At 43.4% G+C, this 16,372-nt stretch overlaps 1 protein-coding gene across 2 annotated transcripts; it reads left to right on the forward strand.

Moving 5' to 3' along the window:
* The first annotated feature begins 6,600 nt into the window (after positions 1-6,600).
* On the forward strand, positions 6,601-14,190 carry LOC136520588 (monosaccharide-sensing protein 2-like). Of its 2 annotated transcripts, none has more exons than XM_066514139.1 (5): positions 6,601-6,808; positions 10,731-11,297; positions 11,946-12,886; positions 13,136-13,323; positions 13,422-14,190. In XM_066514139.1, the coding sequence occupies exons 1-5, from the start codon at positions 6,715-6,717 to the stop codon at positions 13,858-13,860; spliced, it is 2,229 nt and encodes a 742-aa protein (XP_066370236.1). In that variant the 5' UTR covers positions 6,601-6,714; the 3' UTR covers positions 13,861-14,190. The 2 variants fall into 2 exon arrangements, with proteins under 2 accessions (XP_066370236.1, XP_066370237.1); XM_066514140.1 differs by lacking the exon at positions 6,601-6,808 and adding an exon at positions 9,755-9,896.
* The last annotated feature ends 2,182 nt before the right edge of the window (positions 14,191-16,372 follow it).

Consider the following 16,372-nt stretch of genomic DNA (forward strand, 5'->3'; position numbering starts at 1 on the left):
ATAGTGAGGCCGCCTGAGATGCTAGTTGAGTACAGTGGTGCTACGATAGAGTTCCCTGCATATAACCTAACTCAGATGATCCGCCATAGTACACCGACTACACCTAGCCAGCCACACCGTCATCCAGAGGTGCCAAAGACTACAGCCCAGCAGGATGATACTATCAGGGGCATAGCAGCTATTGAAGAGGAGCAGTTAGATGCTTAGTAGGAGGGGATGGTCGAGAGCGACCCCAGTGATAGCTCAGATGAGGACTACCACGATATCCCTCAGATGCTTGCATGTCGACATGACCATGAGGTCGGTAGCTCCAGTTCAGCTCCACCTGCACTGTAGATAGACCCCACTCTACTTGCTATACTTGAGCGGATGAGGCAGGATCAGGCTCGCCAGGCACAGGAGACAGCCGCTACTTTCGCACAGTTTTAGACTCGGCAGGACGAGTTTCAGCGACAGCAGCTGGCTATGCAGCAGCAGACGTAGGCGCTACAGCAGCAGTAGTAGGCCATGCATCAGCAGCAGCTCCTCATGCAGCAGCAGCTACTTGGGTTTATGCAGCATGTTGTGATAGCTATTGGGGCTCCACCGCCACAGCCTTCGCCCCAGCTTGGTCAAACTACCACCACTTCCATGACTCCAGCGTTACAGCCTAGTGGGCTTCAAAGTTAGGGGCAACCACCAGCACAGTTTGCTTCACCTACAGAGCAAGTGTCCCAGTGGTTTGCTTCGCCAGTGCTAGCCTCGCAGTTCACACCTCTTTAGACGGGCTTCACATCGGCTCAGACTTCCTCACTGCTAGTGCTAGAGACTACAGTGTCTAGGAGCCTTGGAGCTTCCTTCAGTGAGTTGATAGGGTAGCCTACTCCTCCATATCTACATGTCCCAGGTCATTCTATAGTTGCACCTATTACCGGGACTACAGAGACGCTTTCTTCCTCAGTGGCATCATCAGAGACGGCGGCTATAGTCATACCTGCACAGTCTACAATAGCTCCAGTTGTTGATCCGACCCAGACCGCTTCAGCGTCGCTTCCAGCTACAGAGGGTTAGACTGCTCAGAGCTCTAGTTTAGATGATGATGGCACCCAGTTTCAGCTCGCTCCTCGTACCTCAGCGCCCGGCTCGTCCATTGCAGCCCCACCGACCGACCCTTAGGTTTTGGTGTTTGACGCCAAAGGGGGAGAGGGATCGAGTATGTTAGACTTAGGGGGAGCTTAGTTTATCTATTAGCTTATCTATTACATTTGGAGTTTTTATGTGTGATACACTATTATACATTCATCGTTTGTTTACTTTTTATGCATCAAACTATATTTATGTGATAGTGATATCTACGTGATTGTGATATATGACATGTGTGCTCTCTATTTGGAATTATTTATATGTCATATCACTTGTGTTGTGCTCATTTGCTTTTGCTTCCGTGTTTTTACTCCGATGCAAATGAGCTTTGTTATTTGTACTCGTGCTTATTTCATATCTCTTGAGTACATCATGTTGGCTTGGGTCATATAAGCCTGCCTAACACTCTTGTTCTTATTGTCAAAAGCTTATATGAACCAAGCATGTCAAAAACCTCATCTCTTTCACATATTCGAGGTGGTATTGTCATTAATCACTAAAAAGGGGGAGATTGAAAGCATCTAGGCCCCTAGTTGGGTTTCGGTGATTAATGACAATACGTGATTACTGTGACTAACGTGTGTTTTGCAGAGGCAATTAAGTTAGGTCATAGGTAATGGAGATCGATTGGGCAATCATGGTGGTCATGTCCCTACGATGTAAATCATTTTGGTTTTCAAAGGATGAACGACAAGGTTAAGGATGGACTAGTTCTAAGTGTTGATTAGAGTTGAAGAGACACTTAGAGTAGTTTAGGACTTTGTTTTTCCTTTGGCTGTACTATTAAGGGGGGTATAGACAGGTAGCTTGACCTAGGTGAGTCTAGTGAGTTAGGTGTGGTGCACACTTGCTAATTCTAGCACTAGGTAGCTCCAAAATAGCCCTTAGATCCATTGGAGCAAACTTCATTCACATATGATCGAGAGTTGGAAGTGAATGGAGGGTCAAATACTGACCGGACGCTGGCTCTGGTGTGACCGGACGCTGGCTCAGAATCGGATCAGTTCATTTGACCAAGGTGATTTCGTCTGGTGCGATCGGACGCTGAGAGGTGAAGTGACCGGACGCTGAGGGCCAGCGTCCAGTCAACTCCAAGTAAGGTTCCAGAGAGGGGAAATCACGACCGGACGTGTCTGGTCAGTGCTGACCGGACGCTGGCCAGCGTCCGGTCACACTTTAATCACTAGAGTTCGGGGTGAACTGATCGGAGCGTCCGGTCAACATGACCGGAGCGTTCGGTCACCCCGCAGAGGCACATAACGGTTCGTTTTTTCAGCCCATGTTATAAATACCACCTCCATTCGTGTGTGGGGGTACTTTTGCTCATTTGAACAGCTGAGAAACACCTTTTGAGAGTGCCAAGAAGAGCAAGGTCCTAGTGAGGTGATTGAGATTTGAGAATCCCAAAGAGAGCCCTCATTAGTGAGATCAAGAGTAGTAAAGTGTGCATCCACCCTTCTCATTAGGCTTGTCGTGGTCAAGTGAGAGTCTATGCTTGTTACTCTTGGTGATCGCCATCACCTAGACGGTTTGGTGGTGATTGGGAGCTTGGTGATCATTCAGAGAGCTTGTGGATGACCCAACTCAAGTTGTGAGCGGTTATGGGTGATTCACCACGACGGAGTGTTGAAGAATCAACCCGTAGAGAGCACTTGATCCTTGCGCGGATCAAGGGGAAGCTACACCCTTGCGCGGGTGCTCCAACGAGGACTAGTGGGGAGTGACGACTCTCTGATACCTCGGCAAAACATCACCGCGTTCCTCCTTTTCTCTTTACTTTAAGCATTTACTTTGAGCAATTCAATTCTTGTCATTTACATTCCTAGAATTGCCATGCTAGAGTAGGATTAGAACTTAGGGTGCTAAATTTTTGTGCGTTAGATCAATAGAAACACTTTCTAGGCACAAGGGGTTAATTGGGCTAACCGTAGAGTTTAATTATTGCAAAGAAATTTAGAATTAGCCTAATTCACCCCCCCTCTTAGGCATCTTGATCCTTTCAGGCAGCATAAGGAAGAAGGGTCCAGCAACCGTGAGGAGTCGGAGGCTGGCCAGAAAAGGGGGGAGGGAACCGTCGATGTTCTCGACGTAAAACCACTCGGCATTTTGGCCTTTGTTCGAGGTCTTCCAAGGGAAATCAAAATAAGTGCTTTTTTAACCCATCACGGAACTAGAAGCCAGCTCCCCCCACAAGATTGGGGCTCGCCCGAGTAGGGTGGGGCTTAAGGGTGAAAAGAAATCGAAAGAAAGCGAAGTGTGGCGGAATGCCCAAGAACGCTTCGTAAATGTGGATAAAAGCACAAATGTGCGAAATGGAGTTCGGGTTGAGGTGTGAGCCTTGAGCCCGTAGTAATCAAGAAGGCCACAGAAGAAGGGAGAGATCAGGATCCCGAATCCACACCGGCAAAAGGACTCGAGGAGTAGTACCTCATTTGTGTCTGGCGTGGGGACAACCTCTCCTTCCGCGGGCCGCCAGTTAACAACCTCCTTCGCCGGCAAATGGCCGCGCTTGACCAGTGTCCTAAGTCTGCCATCGGAGCTCACAGACACCGGCCATGTCCTCTCCTCCTCGGATGCCGCCTTTGAAGCCTTCGCCGCCTTCTTGCTATGACCCATGGTCTGATTGGTGGAGGTGGTTGAATGGGGCGAAGAGGGGTTTGGTTCAAGAGAGAGAATGGCTGAGATGCTGGCATAATGGATGGAAGGGAGCCATTTGGGGGGATATAAAGGCGTGACTACGCGCCCCCTCGTCTCCCCCGTCGCCGTTAATGACGGAGTATGCCAACCGACCGTTCACATTAGGGTTTTAGCCTTAGTGGGCTTTGATGGAACGCCACCTCGACATAATGAGGCGTGTGAATCGGGGCGTGGCTACAGTATTTACTGACATTTAGCAGATCCCAGTCGTCCCAATATTCGAGAAAAAGATTTTTGTCTTACTCGAGAAGGAACCGGAGACTGCCAGCTTTTATAAGCGTTCGGGTGACCACGACTCAGCCCAGTGGCACACCTTTCGAGGCTGAGGTACATGCCGCTACCACTAGTAGGGTGATGGTGCCACTCGGGAACCACTCAGTCGGGAAGCTGGTATGCTCTCGGGCCTACAGCCGAGTCACTCGCCTGATAGGTGTGACTCGGATACCTTATGAACGACTCAACTAGAGGGTACGTACGATGTGCTGATGACTCGGTTCTTTAATAAAAGACGAGGTGCCCTCTAAAGCCTTTTATGGGTCGGATTGTGAGTCCTTCCCAATCACTCAGCCGGCATTAAAATTGACCGTGCGAGATTTTTAGCCTATGGGAGCACTCGGCTGGTAAGATGAGTCAGCAGCAGCAGCATTGTGAAGGACTCGGGGGCTGCTGCTGATGACACGTAACCCAGGTATCTACTAGATGGGCTTAGGCCACCACTCGGATAGGGGGTGGGCCGGGACGCTAGGTCAAGACCAGCTGCTATATGACTCGGAATAACGCTGCCGTGTGCCCCAAGGTGTCGGAAGTCCAAGATTAGCTAGGCTTTCTATAAACCTATTGTAATACGATACGAAAGATAGGCGCTGACTTGGCTCAGAACTCCGATTGTAACCCTACCTCCTGGACTATATAATCAGGGGCAGGGTACCCCCCTCAAACATCCAATCTCGTCTCCAGCATAAGAAAACAATAGCCACCAAAGCAGGACGTAGGGTATTACGCCATTGGCGGTTTGAACCTATCTAAATCGTGTGTCTCTGTGTCTTGTGCTATCATCTACGATTCGCCTCGACATCCCTACATATAAATCAACTCGTCTGCACAAAGCTATGACAACCATATATTGTAAAATTACTTTCATGAAGCCCCAAGTAACATAAACTTTGTATTGTCAATATATGTAAATATTTATATATCGATGATATTCACATGTAACTAATTTTATGGTCAATGTTAAAAAAAATTGAATCAGTAAACAACTTATATTTCAGATTGGACGGAGTATGAAACAGTGGTTGAAAATATCTCAAGCACTGATTGAAGCATGTACGACAAAGCTTCCGATTGCAATAATGAGAACAAATAGGTGGCACTCTCGGCTTTCTACGTGGACTAATGACAAAGAGATGATGCACATCATGCCGCATATAATTGCAATGGACTAATGATGGTTTATCGGCTCAAGCAGTAACAATAGACATCAGATTTTGATTTTTACAGGATGTTGGTCTTGTCAACTAAAAAAATGCTTATTGCTTCCGTGGATTGGGAAGGCAGACCCAGCATCTTCTTTCATGAGATAGAACATGCAATGGTGACCCAAAGTATATTCTCTCTCGATTTCTTCCTTTCATTCCAGGTCCAACCAAATCATGATGTTGTAGGATGATGTGTTACACCATCAGAATAAGAAGATCTTTCTATTTTCTTTTTTTTTTTCTCGAGCGAGGTTAGAGCACATACTAAGGTATAATATCAGCTGTCTGTAAGAGTTGCCGCGTAGGATTTCTAGCGATGCAAAGAGGTTATAATGAGGAGAGAGATTGTTGTCTCTTGACGAAATGACTATCTATAATATAAGAAAAGAGTCGAGATGTGTCTTGTACGGTATCTACTGTGAGGCAACAACAATAGATTGTGGGTTATACAAGCTGTCATTTGAATTGTCTAAAAATGACATGTACAGTGTATAGACAGCAGCCATTTCAACTGTTGTATGTATCCTTACAGAATGATAGAAGTAAAACTCTTACGCAACAAATGCTTGACAAGGGCTCTAGAGTTTACGCGATGTGCATGCCTAAACTCAACTCATAAGCTACCCTATTTGGTCTTGCCATGTAAATTAAATACGGTAATTATTATCTTGGGATACATGTCAGAATATGATGTAATTATTACTTGCTCAAAAGAATATCTTCAATTTGGCATTGTCTTTTTCGTTCGAACTTACTCTGACTGTTAATCACTATCAGTACATACTGACAGGATGTACCGATCTTTCTTGATCGGAAGACATGGACAGTTAAACTTGAATAGATTTGGATGACACATACATTGCAGTACATACTGACAGGGTGTACCGATCTTTGTTGATCGGAAGACATGGACAGTTAAACTTGAATAGATTTGGACGACACATACATTGCATTATTCTTTTTGACGGCTGGGAGAAGCCGTACCATACCGAATAGCCATGAAATATGTTAGGTTCCTAGCACGGTTTTAAAATTCTAATGTCGTTTTGGCTGTCCCTCAATAAACCCAGCTACTCGGTGACAATCTGGAAGCGTTACATTGACACATGAATGAGACAGCACACCATCCTCTTTCCCCTATCGCTTGGCTCCATCACTTCCCAGGGGCCAAATAGGAGCGGGCAAAAAATGGACAGAAATTACTTCTTTAATCGAATGCCCACCCTGCCAAATTCCAAGGGATTCCTTCCTCCAGATATATTGCCTTCACTTATATAAGAGTCATCGTCCATGGGTTTCTTGGCCGCAGCTCCTTCAGCTGGCTCTTGGTCGGCTTCTTGCCCATTACTGCTCTTCCTGAGAGAACCTCGAATTCCGCAAGAATTTAACTCGCTGTTGCAGGGATCGTTGAGCTCACATGCAGGGGAAAAACATGTCGGGAGCTGCTCTTGTTGCAATAGTAGCTTCGATCGGCAATCTGCTTCAGGGGTGGGACAATGCCACCATCTCAGGTAAATCCTGTGGGCTAGCTAGATTCGTTTTTATCAGGCATGCGGATGATGTGATGCCGTTTCTCATCTGATGTAGTCAGGGTATGGTCGTTGTTCTATCAGATGATTCCTAGGGCCCTTGGGATCATCTTTTGTTCACTGCAAGTTTTGGTCCCCAGGAACACGTGTAGTGGTCTCCTCAAAGTACATGGATAGCACTTTAGAGAATTCGATCAGTTGGTTGTCCTTTGATGCTGACAAAACATGGAAGTTTCATAGTCTCAGGATTATAATGACAATTTATATAAGCTGTTGAAATAAGAACTGCTCAATTCCTTATGTGGTGTCAAATTATTAGCATTTGCTATGCTTTGTTATCGACATGTTGGAAATATTATGGAAAAAGTCTATATAACCCCCTCAACTATTTAGGGTGGACTACTTCACCCCCAAACTATAAAACCAGATTTTCTACCCCTGAACTTTCTAAAACCGGTCAAATAACTCCCCAGGTGGTTTTTGGACGGTGGTTTTGCTACAGTGACGGTGGTTTTATCTTTTTCTTTTTTTTATTTCAGCTGAATCTTTGAAAAATCATAGTAAATCACAAAAAAATCATAAAATGAAAAATCCAATTTTGTTGCACTCCACGTGAGTAGATCTACACAGTGAATATATAATATGGTATGCTTCAGTAATCGGAATAATTCATGGCTGCAGCTTTTATGGTCCAATTATGGTAAAATTTTTATGGTGGGCTAATTATTATATACTTGAACTGTAGTAAAAATTTCATACTCATTGGATCATGTATAACTTAGTTATATATTTATTTAGGTTTATGCTTGTTAAATCTATGCTTTATCTATAACAAAATTATACATGATACAATGAGTATGAAATTTTTACTATAGTTCAAGCATATAGTAATCAGCCCACCATAAAAGTTTCACCATAATTGGCCCATAGAAGCCACTATAACACAATATACTTTTGCCGACACTTTCTATTGTAGGCAAATGGCACCTTTGCCGACAGATAACCTCTCGCAAAAAGTTTTGCCGACAGTTTAGAAACAGTCGCGCTAGAAGCCGTCGGTGAAACTTTTGCCGACAGTTAACAGAATCCCCGACACTTTATGTGTAGGCAAACGGTCTACCTACGCCGACAGTTGAAACCTTTGCCGACAGTTAACCCTTTGCCGATAGTTAAGACCTACGTCGACAGTTAAGACCTTTCCCGACAGTTTGTATGTTGGCCAAACCATTTCCAAAGTATTTTACAAACCATACCCTGCCAAAAAAAACTATCGACAAAACTGCATAGATATAATTATAATTAAAATAATTTGACAAATCCACTTTTGCTCATATAGAAGGCATCACATTGAACAAATTCACTTGATTTTTATATAAATAATATATTATATCTTCCATACTAGTATATTAAATCTTCTATACAGGCCACAGGCATATAGCCAAATACATGTCCAAAATATAGATGGGTTATTCGCAAACAGACTTATACTAAATTATTACAAGCTGTAGTGTAATTATTCAAATCCAAAGCAGAAGTGTTGAGCAACACTATGCTATGGACTGATGCATTAGCTATCGGTCTTTGAGCTAAATGGTTATGGCTGGAAGGGCTGCCACTCCAAAACACTTGGAGCAATTGCTTGCTTGTTCCACAAAAGGTTTGCCAACCCAAAATACTTGCAACACCTCATAGCTGAAGTACCTAACATGGAAAAAAGTTAAACTATCAGCGCAATATGCTCTATGCTTTAAATGTGTGCCATGCAATTCACACTGTTATATCACGTATAAGTCGAACTCTTCAAGTAAGTTTCAACAATACCATCCAGCTATGATGGCCTTCCAGAGAGGTGTTGGACTCTGAGAACTTGGAGATCCAATCCACCAGCTCGTCCTCTTCATCCTCAAGGTAATCTTCAATCAGATCCAACACGCGAAGATGCCTACAAAACCAAAAGCACCAACCGTGAGCTTGAGATACCAGTACTACACTTAAATGCTGCTATTAGTGCTCCTATTCCCTAATAAGGAAGAGCAGACAGCGTGCAACTGAAAGTACCCCAAACCTGAGTGTAACCAATTAATTAACGAGACTGTTGCAGCCAAGACCATCACACGAGCATTCTCTAAAAAGACATACAAATTCTCTACTGACCTGTCCAATATCTGGTTGTCTAAATGTTCAGCTACCTATCTTTGCATGAGGATATATCTTTCTGCAAACATATTTTACCAAAAAAACTAATGATGAAAGGCATGCATGGGAGAACATTCCAAGTCCAACAGCAAGTAAAATAGAGTAAGGCTAGTATAACTGTTATCAATAAATAGATGTGCTTTAAGGTAACCAAAACAACTGAAGAGCCATACCGTCCTGTTAGTAGAGTCAACATCAGATTGCCTTGGTGGAGAAGAGCCAGAATCACCTAAAAATAAGCAATTATAAAATTAAAAGGCATGTCAAATGGATTTAGCTCTGTTGGATTAGCAACTTGGATTAGCAAGGCGACATGGAGGTGGCGGACAAGAATTCGCCGTGGATTTAGCTCTGTTGGAGGCCGTGGAGGTGCAGGAAGGAAGGAAGAAGGAAATGGCAGAGCTGTGGTCTAATCCCAACCTCCTTCTGTGATTTTTCAATTATGGAATTTCTCGACAATCACCTGCATTATAAAATATTGTCATAAATTAGATCAAAGCGATCAAGAAGAAAGAAGCAGTGCAGACAGGAGGGTAGAAGCTTACTGGAATTCTGTCAGGGTACTTCTCTCTGATCCGGTTAGTCTCTGCAACACGAGGCATGTCAGATTAAGGGTTCAGTGATGTAAACTGAATAAAAAGCTAAATTGTCTCACAGGGAAATGATGGAACAAGGCCATAGCGACTGAGAACATGTTGGAAATCATAGCTAGCAGCGGCTAGGGTTGGTGGCGCGCCATTGGCTGTGGCGTCCGACGGACTCAGCCACGCGAGGCGGCGACGGCGAGGTAGGCGCTCCCAGACCTGGTGCAGGTTGCTGCACAGGCGAGAACCACACGGCGGGTGCCCCCGGCCACCATCCCTAGCGGCGAAAGGTAGGGGCAGCGGCGTGGGTTGACGAGCATGGGGGCGGCGGACGATTGGGGGCAATGAGCGTGGGGACTTTTTTTCTGTGTGTATAGGCCGTGTCGGTGGGATGTTTTCTGTGCCTGTGCGGGGAATGACATTCACCCTGGGTACTCCTTCGCCGACACTTGTACCGTGGTTTCGTTTAGGCAACACCGACACTTAAATAGTCTAGAAACTTTCGCCGACAGTTTTTCAGCTAGCAGAAAAACACCGACAGATAACGTGTGGTCCTATAACCTTATTGCCGACACATAATTTGATGTTAAAAAGTTACACATTTGCCAACACATAATATGTAGTTGAAACCCACCTTTTGCCAACACATAACCGTAGGCAAATGTGTGTAATGGTGTAGTGAGGTGCAGCTATGAATTATTCCAATTAATTACAGAAAAACATAGATCTAAAGCTACAACAAAAACTTTGTACTAAAGAATACTATATTATATATTCATTGTGTAGACCTACTCATGTGGAGTCCAACAAAATTGGATTTTCCGTTTTATAATTTTTCTGTGATTTACTATGATTTTTCAAAAATTCAGCGGAAAGAAATAAAAAAGAAAAAGACAAAACCACAGTCACTGTAGCAACCCACCGTCCAAAACCGCCTGTGGGGTTATTTGACCGGTTTTAGAAAGTTCAGGGGGTAGAAAATCCGGTTTTATATTTGGGGGGGGGGGGGTTGAAGTAGTCCACCCTGAATAGTTGAGGGGGCTATGTAGACTTTTTCCGAAATATTATCTTGTGTAAGATGAGCTGGCCGGGGTAAATATTGACAAGATAACTGTCTTCTCTAGGTGCTCTATTATATATAAAGAAGGAATTCAAACTAGAAAGTGAGCCTAATGTGGAGGGGCTGATTGTGGCCATGTCACTAATTGGAGCAACTATCATTACAACATTCTCTGGACCAGTATCAGACTGGATTGGCCGGCTCCCTATGCTCATCCTCTCTTCAGTTCTGTACTTTGTTAGCAGCCTCATTATGCTATGGTCCCCGAATGTCTATGTACTACTGCTGGCACGTCTTATAAATGGATTCGGTGTCGGCTTGGCTGTCACTCTTGTTCCTCTGTACATTTCAGAAACAGCTCCTCCAGAGATAAGAGGTTTGCTGAATACACTGCCACAGTTCAGTGGGTCAGGGGGGATGTTTTTGTCGTACTGCATGGTGTTCGGGATGTCACTGCTGCCATCACCTGATTGGAGGATTATGCTTGGGGTTCTCGCGTTACCTTCATTGTTTTTCTTTGGTTTGACAATATTTTATCTGCCTGAATCACCAAGATGGCTTGTCAGCAAAGGGCGAATGGCAGAGGCAAAGAAGGTGTTGCAAAGATTACGTGGGAAGGATGACGTCACAGGTCTGTATGACAAAAACTTCGATGCTCATTTCATCTAGGGTTCTATCTGACTGGTTTCTACTGATTACTCCCGAGGCATATTGAATTTGGCAATTGATTTCTTAAGTGTCATGTTTCTGGTTAACTATTGAATGATGTAGAGTTCTAGAAGATATTACTTAGTCCGGATTGCATAGAAGTTGATAAGAAATGCTTGGCAAATAGCTATTTTACAGTGACATTCACACACTAAAATATGCTAAAAAACCAATTATAAATATGCTTACCGGCTTGTTTCGCTTTTTCATTAAATAAGCACACTGAAAACTACCACTAATTGATGCAACTAAATTTCTTCACATTGCATGGTCTGTTGATTTTGGCAAGGTATCCAATTTGATTATAATTACATTTTTAATGATAAAAGGTTCATGTTTGACCCAAAAGAATAAATAAAATTGACACCTCATTGGTTAGAGACATAGGGAATCAGAATGAGATTTGGCTATGATTGATCTGGTTAATAATCGAAGTGTTAGCCGATAGCCTGAGAGGATGGCTATTTGGTGCCACTGATATTTCAGTTTCTGGTTTGCACGTAGTTTTTTTTGTTAATCAGTGACACCCGCAAAAAGATCATGCAATAATCCCAATTATGCAATTGCACAGGCGAAATGGCTCTTCTTGTTGAAGGGTTGGAGGTCGGAGGGGATACCTTCATTGAAGAGTACATCATTGGTCCTGCTATCGAACCAGCTGATGACCACGTCGCTGATGGTGATAGAGAACAAATAATACTATTTGGGCCTGAAGAGGGCCAATCATGGATAGCTCGGCCTTCCAAAGGACCCAGCATGCTTGGAAGTGTGCTTTCTATCGGATCTCGTCATGGCAGCATGGTGAACCAAAATGTACCCTTTACGGATCCTATTGTCACGCTTTTTGGGAGTGTCCATGAGAACATCTCTCTCGCTGGAGGAAGTATGAGGAGAAAAGTGTCTTCAAAATTTGACAGTATGATCAGTATCACAGATCAGCACCCCAAGACCGAGCAGTGGGACGAGGAGTATGCAACTGATGGTGCTGCAAGTGACTATGAAAACAATGTACACAGCCCTCTGCTGTCCCGACAGAATACAAGTGCCGAAGGGAAGGACATTGCACATCACGGGCACCGTGGAGGTGCTTTGGGTTTGAGAAGAAGAAGCCTGTCCGATGAGGGTGGTGAGGCAGCAACCAGCACTGGCATTGGTGGCGGATGGCAGCTCGCCTGGAAATGGTCAGAGCGAGAAGGTGAGGACGGTAAGAAGGAAGGGAGTTTCAAAAGAATCTACTTACACCAAGAGGGAGTTGCTGGCTCAAGAAGGGGATCTGTTGTCTCACTTCCTGGTGGAGGTGATGCCTCTGAAGGTGGTAAGTTCATACATGCTGCTGCTCTGGTCAGCCAGTCAGCTCTTTACCCGAGGGATATTACAGAACAGCGCATGGCCGGTCCAGCCACAATGCACCCATCAGAGGCAGCTGCCAAAGTTCCAAGCTGGAGGGACCTGTTTGAACCTGGTGTGAGACGTGCCCTGTTAGTTGGTATTGGAATTCAGATCCTTCAACAGGTAGATATATACCATACAAAGTCGATCAGTTTATTGCACGGAAGTGCATTCGCATTGTTCCTCTATGCTTGATATTTGGAAAAATGGAAACAAATTTGACATTCAAATAGCTAAATGAACCATAATTGTTTTTCAAAAAGCAACTCACACACTTCTTTAAGTTCCTATGAAATTTGTAGCTTCAAAGATAAGATTCTTAACTGCATCCTCTCATGAGTTCACTAACTTGATTTCCTTTCCCTCGTATAGTTCGCGGGAATAAATGGGGTTCTCTACTACACTCCGCAAATTATGGAGCAAGCTGGTGTGGCAGTTCTTATTTCCAATCTTGGTCTCAGTTCGGCATCAGGATCCATCCTAATTAGTTCTGTCACCGCCCTACTTATGCTCCCTAGCATTGGTTTAGCCATGAGACTTATGGATGTATCTGGAAGAAGGTAACTTGTTTGTTTTTCATCTTAGTACTACCACAACCCGAAATATGCAAAATCCGCCTAAAGTACCATTATATAATATATCGCCTCTGTTTCTTCAGGTTTCTGCTGCTAAGGACAATTCCAGTCTTGATAGCATCTTTAATTGTCCTGGTTGTGTCTAATGTTATCGAGTTGGGTACAGTGGTCCATGCTGTGCTCTCCACAATTAGTGTCATCACCTACTTATGCTGCTTCAAAATGGGCTTTGGCCCCATTCCCAACATTCTATGTGCAGAGTTTTTTCCAACCAGGGTTCGTGGCATCTGCATTGCCATCTGTGCCTTGGTATTTTGGGTTGGAGACATTATTGTCACATACAGTCTTCCTGTGATGCTGAATGCTACTGGTCTAGCAGGCGTGTTTGGCATATACGCAGTTGCCTGTGCCATTGCCTTTGTGTTTGTCTATCTTAAGGTTCCGGAGACAAAGGGCATGCCCCTTGAGGTCATCACTGAGTTCTTTGCAGTCGGTGCAAAGCAAGCGGTTGCAAAGGCCTAGTTCCTTCGGCAACTTTGCTTGCAACTTTTGCACCATGCAACTTGAAGGAATCTCACCAACAGGTTTGGGAGGTTTTTGATCTGTAAATGAGAGGAACGCAGATATGTGCCATTCTCCTTAAGCGACACTGATCAATGGCAAAGAACAGCTTTTGGGTAGCGAAATTCCGTGTCATTTACCATCAGTTATTGCTTATTTGTACTTATTTGTACTGTATTAGGTATGTTGCTGTTAATAACTGCTTTGTGGTGGAGATGTTTTAAGTTCTGATCTGATTTTGAGGTACCATATGAAGTCTAAATAAAGAAAGTTTTTCATGTTGGTTGCAAAGCTTCTGCATTGTTCCTCAGTTCAGAAAGAAGTTATGATTAGTCACACGGTATAATTATCTGCATAATGAAGTAGTTCTGCTGGGCATATTTCTAGAAACGGGATGCCTATGATGGCATGCACTATTCAATTCAAGAGATTACTGTTATATGCCACCTTATATCTCCTTGATAATGATAACGCCTCTTTAAATGTGAAAGCGCCAAAAAGGGTTCATGTTTTGAAAGTCAACTGTTTTGTGTGGAAAGGCAGCTCCATTTTGCTACAACAGAATCGGCTGGAGAGTCATCGTTACTTTATCATTGACGTTCAGATTATCCTAAAGAATATAGTCCATCAGTACTGCTATGTTTCTTGTAGCAGATTATACTCTGTAAAGATCTTAAAAACTAATATCGTAAATGGCCAGTCATATTCTCGTATATGTAGCAGATAAAATGTTGTAAACAACAACATAAATATTACATCGTCACATGGACAAGATACTCACATGGCCGCTAGTCTTCTCCGCACCATCACCGGTGATGCACAGTATCAGACCCCATTTCTGGAATTCACTGTGCTTACTGTATCAGTCCCTAGATCAGTAGCTGATACGCATAATTACAGAGTAGCATCACAGTCATACAACGGTTACATTACATTAAAGGTCCTTACATCGCAGAGTCTTACACAAAAGGCCTATTGGCTAACACATACATTACACAGTGGAAACTAAACATAGATAGCCTAAGCCATAGGCTAAACTTGGGAGCAGGTGAAACCCTAATCTACGCGTCGTCTTTGGCATCCGAAGTCGTACTCTTGCTCTTCTGCTGAAAATAAAGAGAGAGGCATGAGTACATAAGGTACTTAGCAAGCCCTACCACTACTGCAAAGTATTTCAGATGCATAGGGTAGGAACAAGGAAAGGCTTAGGGTTTTATAATTTGCAGAAAGCAAGGTTTAATGCAACTGGTATTTTTAGTGTGACTGTTTTAAAGAAAAGCAAAGGGAAGATAGAGGGCATCTTGTTCAAGTATAAAGAGGAGACTTTTCCCTGTGTGCCATTATAAAAGATCATAATCCCCTGTGTGCCCCTAAAAAAATTCAGCGGTCTTCAGCGCCACTACTCTAACTTTTTCGTGTCCTCCATGCCACTTCCGTCAGTTTGGACTCTAACGCCGTCAAACTGCAGGTGTGAAAGACGAAAATGCCCTTAAGTTCAAATATGTTATTAATTTTTTTGAGCATCTTAACGACTTCAAATGAAAAAACTCAAAACTAGAAAGTTGTAGATCTCGTCGAGATATATAATTTTCATATAAAAATTATTTTCATTTAATTCCAAAAAAAATTATGATTTGATATGATTAATATATCTTAGAAAAATCATATTATTTTTTTGCGAAATTAAATGAAAAAAATTTATATAAAAATTATAGATCTCGACGAGATCTACAACTTTCTAGTTTTGAGTTTTTTCATTTGAAGTCGTTAAGATGCTCAAAAAAAATTAATAACATATTTGAACTTAAGGGCATTTTCGTCTTTCACACCTGCAGTTTGACGGCGTTAGAGCCCAAACTGACGGAAGTGGCATGGAGGACACAAAAAAGTTGGAGTAATGGCGCTGAAGACCGCTGAATTTTTTCAGGAGCACACAGAGAATTACGATCTTTTATAATGGCACACAGAAAAAAGTCTCTATAAAGAGGGTTGTGGGCCCTGGGGGAGATACATCAATCCCGCCAGTTCCCGAACAGACGGGGCTCGACACGCCTCAAAAATAATTTATAGGTTATTGAGAATCCAAACACGTTGGATCTCCTTTATCCAGTAAAACTACACAGCCTCACACAGCTCCACACGGCAAAATAAATTATAGTTTTCTCAAAGCACGCACGCAAAAGAACTCACGCCAAAAGATTACTCACGCCAAAAGTCTAATCATTGAGACCACACCATAGCGATGTCATTGACCACAGGCACGGCTATCCAGATAGATTTACACTCTGTAGAGGTTGTACACTTTACCCACACGTTATACATGAGTTGAATGAGGCGTAACGAGATCCCATACCCACTTTGCAAATCACCAGCAACCATCCGCAGGACTTTACTACCAGGGGGCCCATTCATGCACACAGATAGATAAAATGGATCCATAGATGAGAAGTCCAGAACTAGACACGGTACGCCG

The sequence above is a fragment of the Miscanthus floridulus genome, chromosome 18, assembly GCF_019320115.1.
Source record: "Miscanthus floridulus cultivar M001 chromosome 18, ASM1932011v1, whole genome shotgun sequence".
Lineage (NCBI taxonomy): Eukaryota > Viridiplantae > Streptophyta > Magnoliopsida > Poales > Poaceae > Miscanthus > Miscanthus floridulus.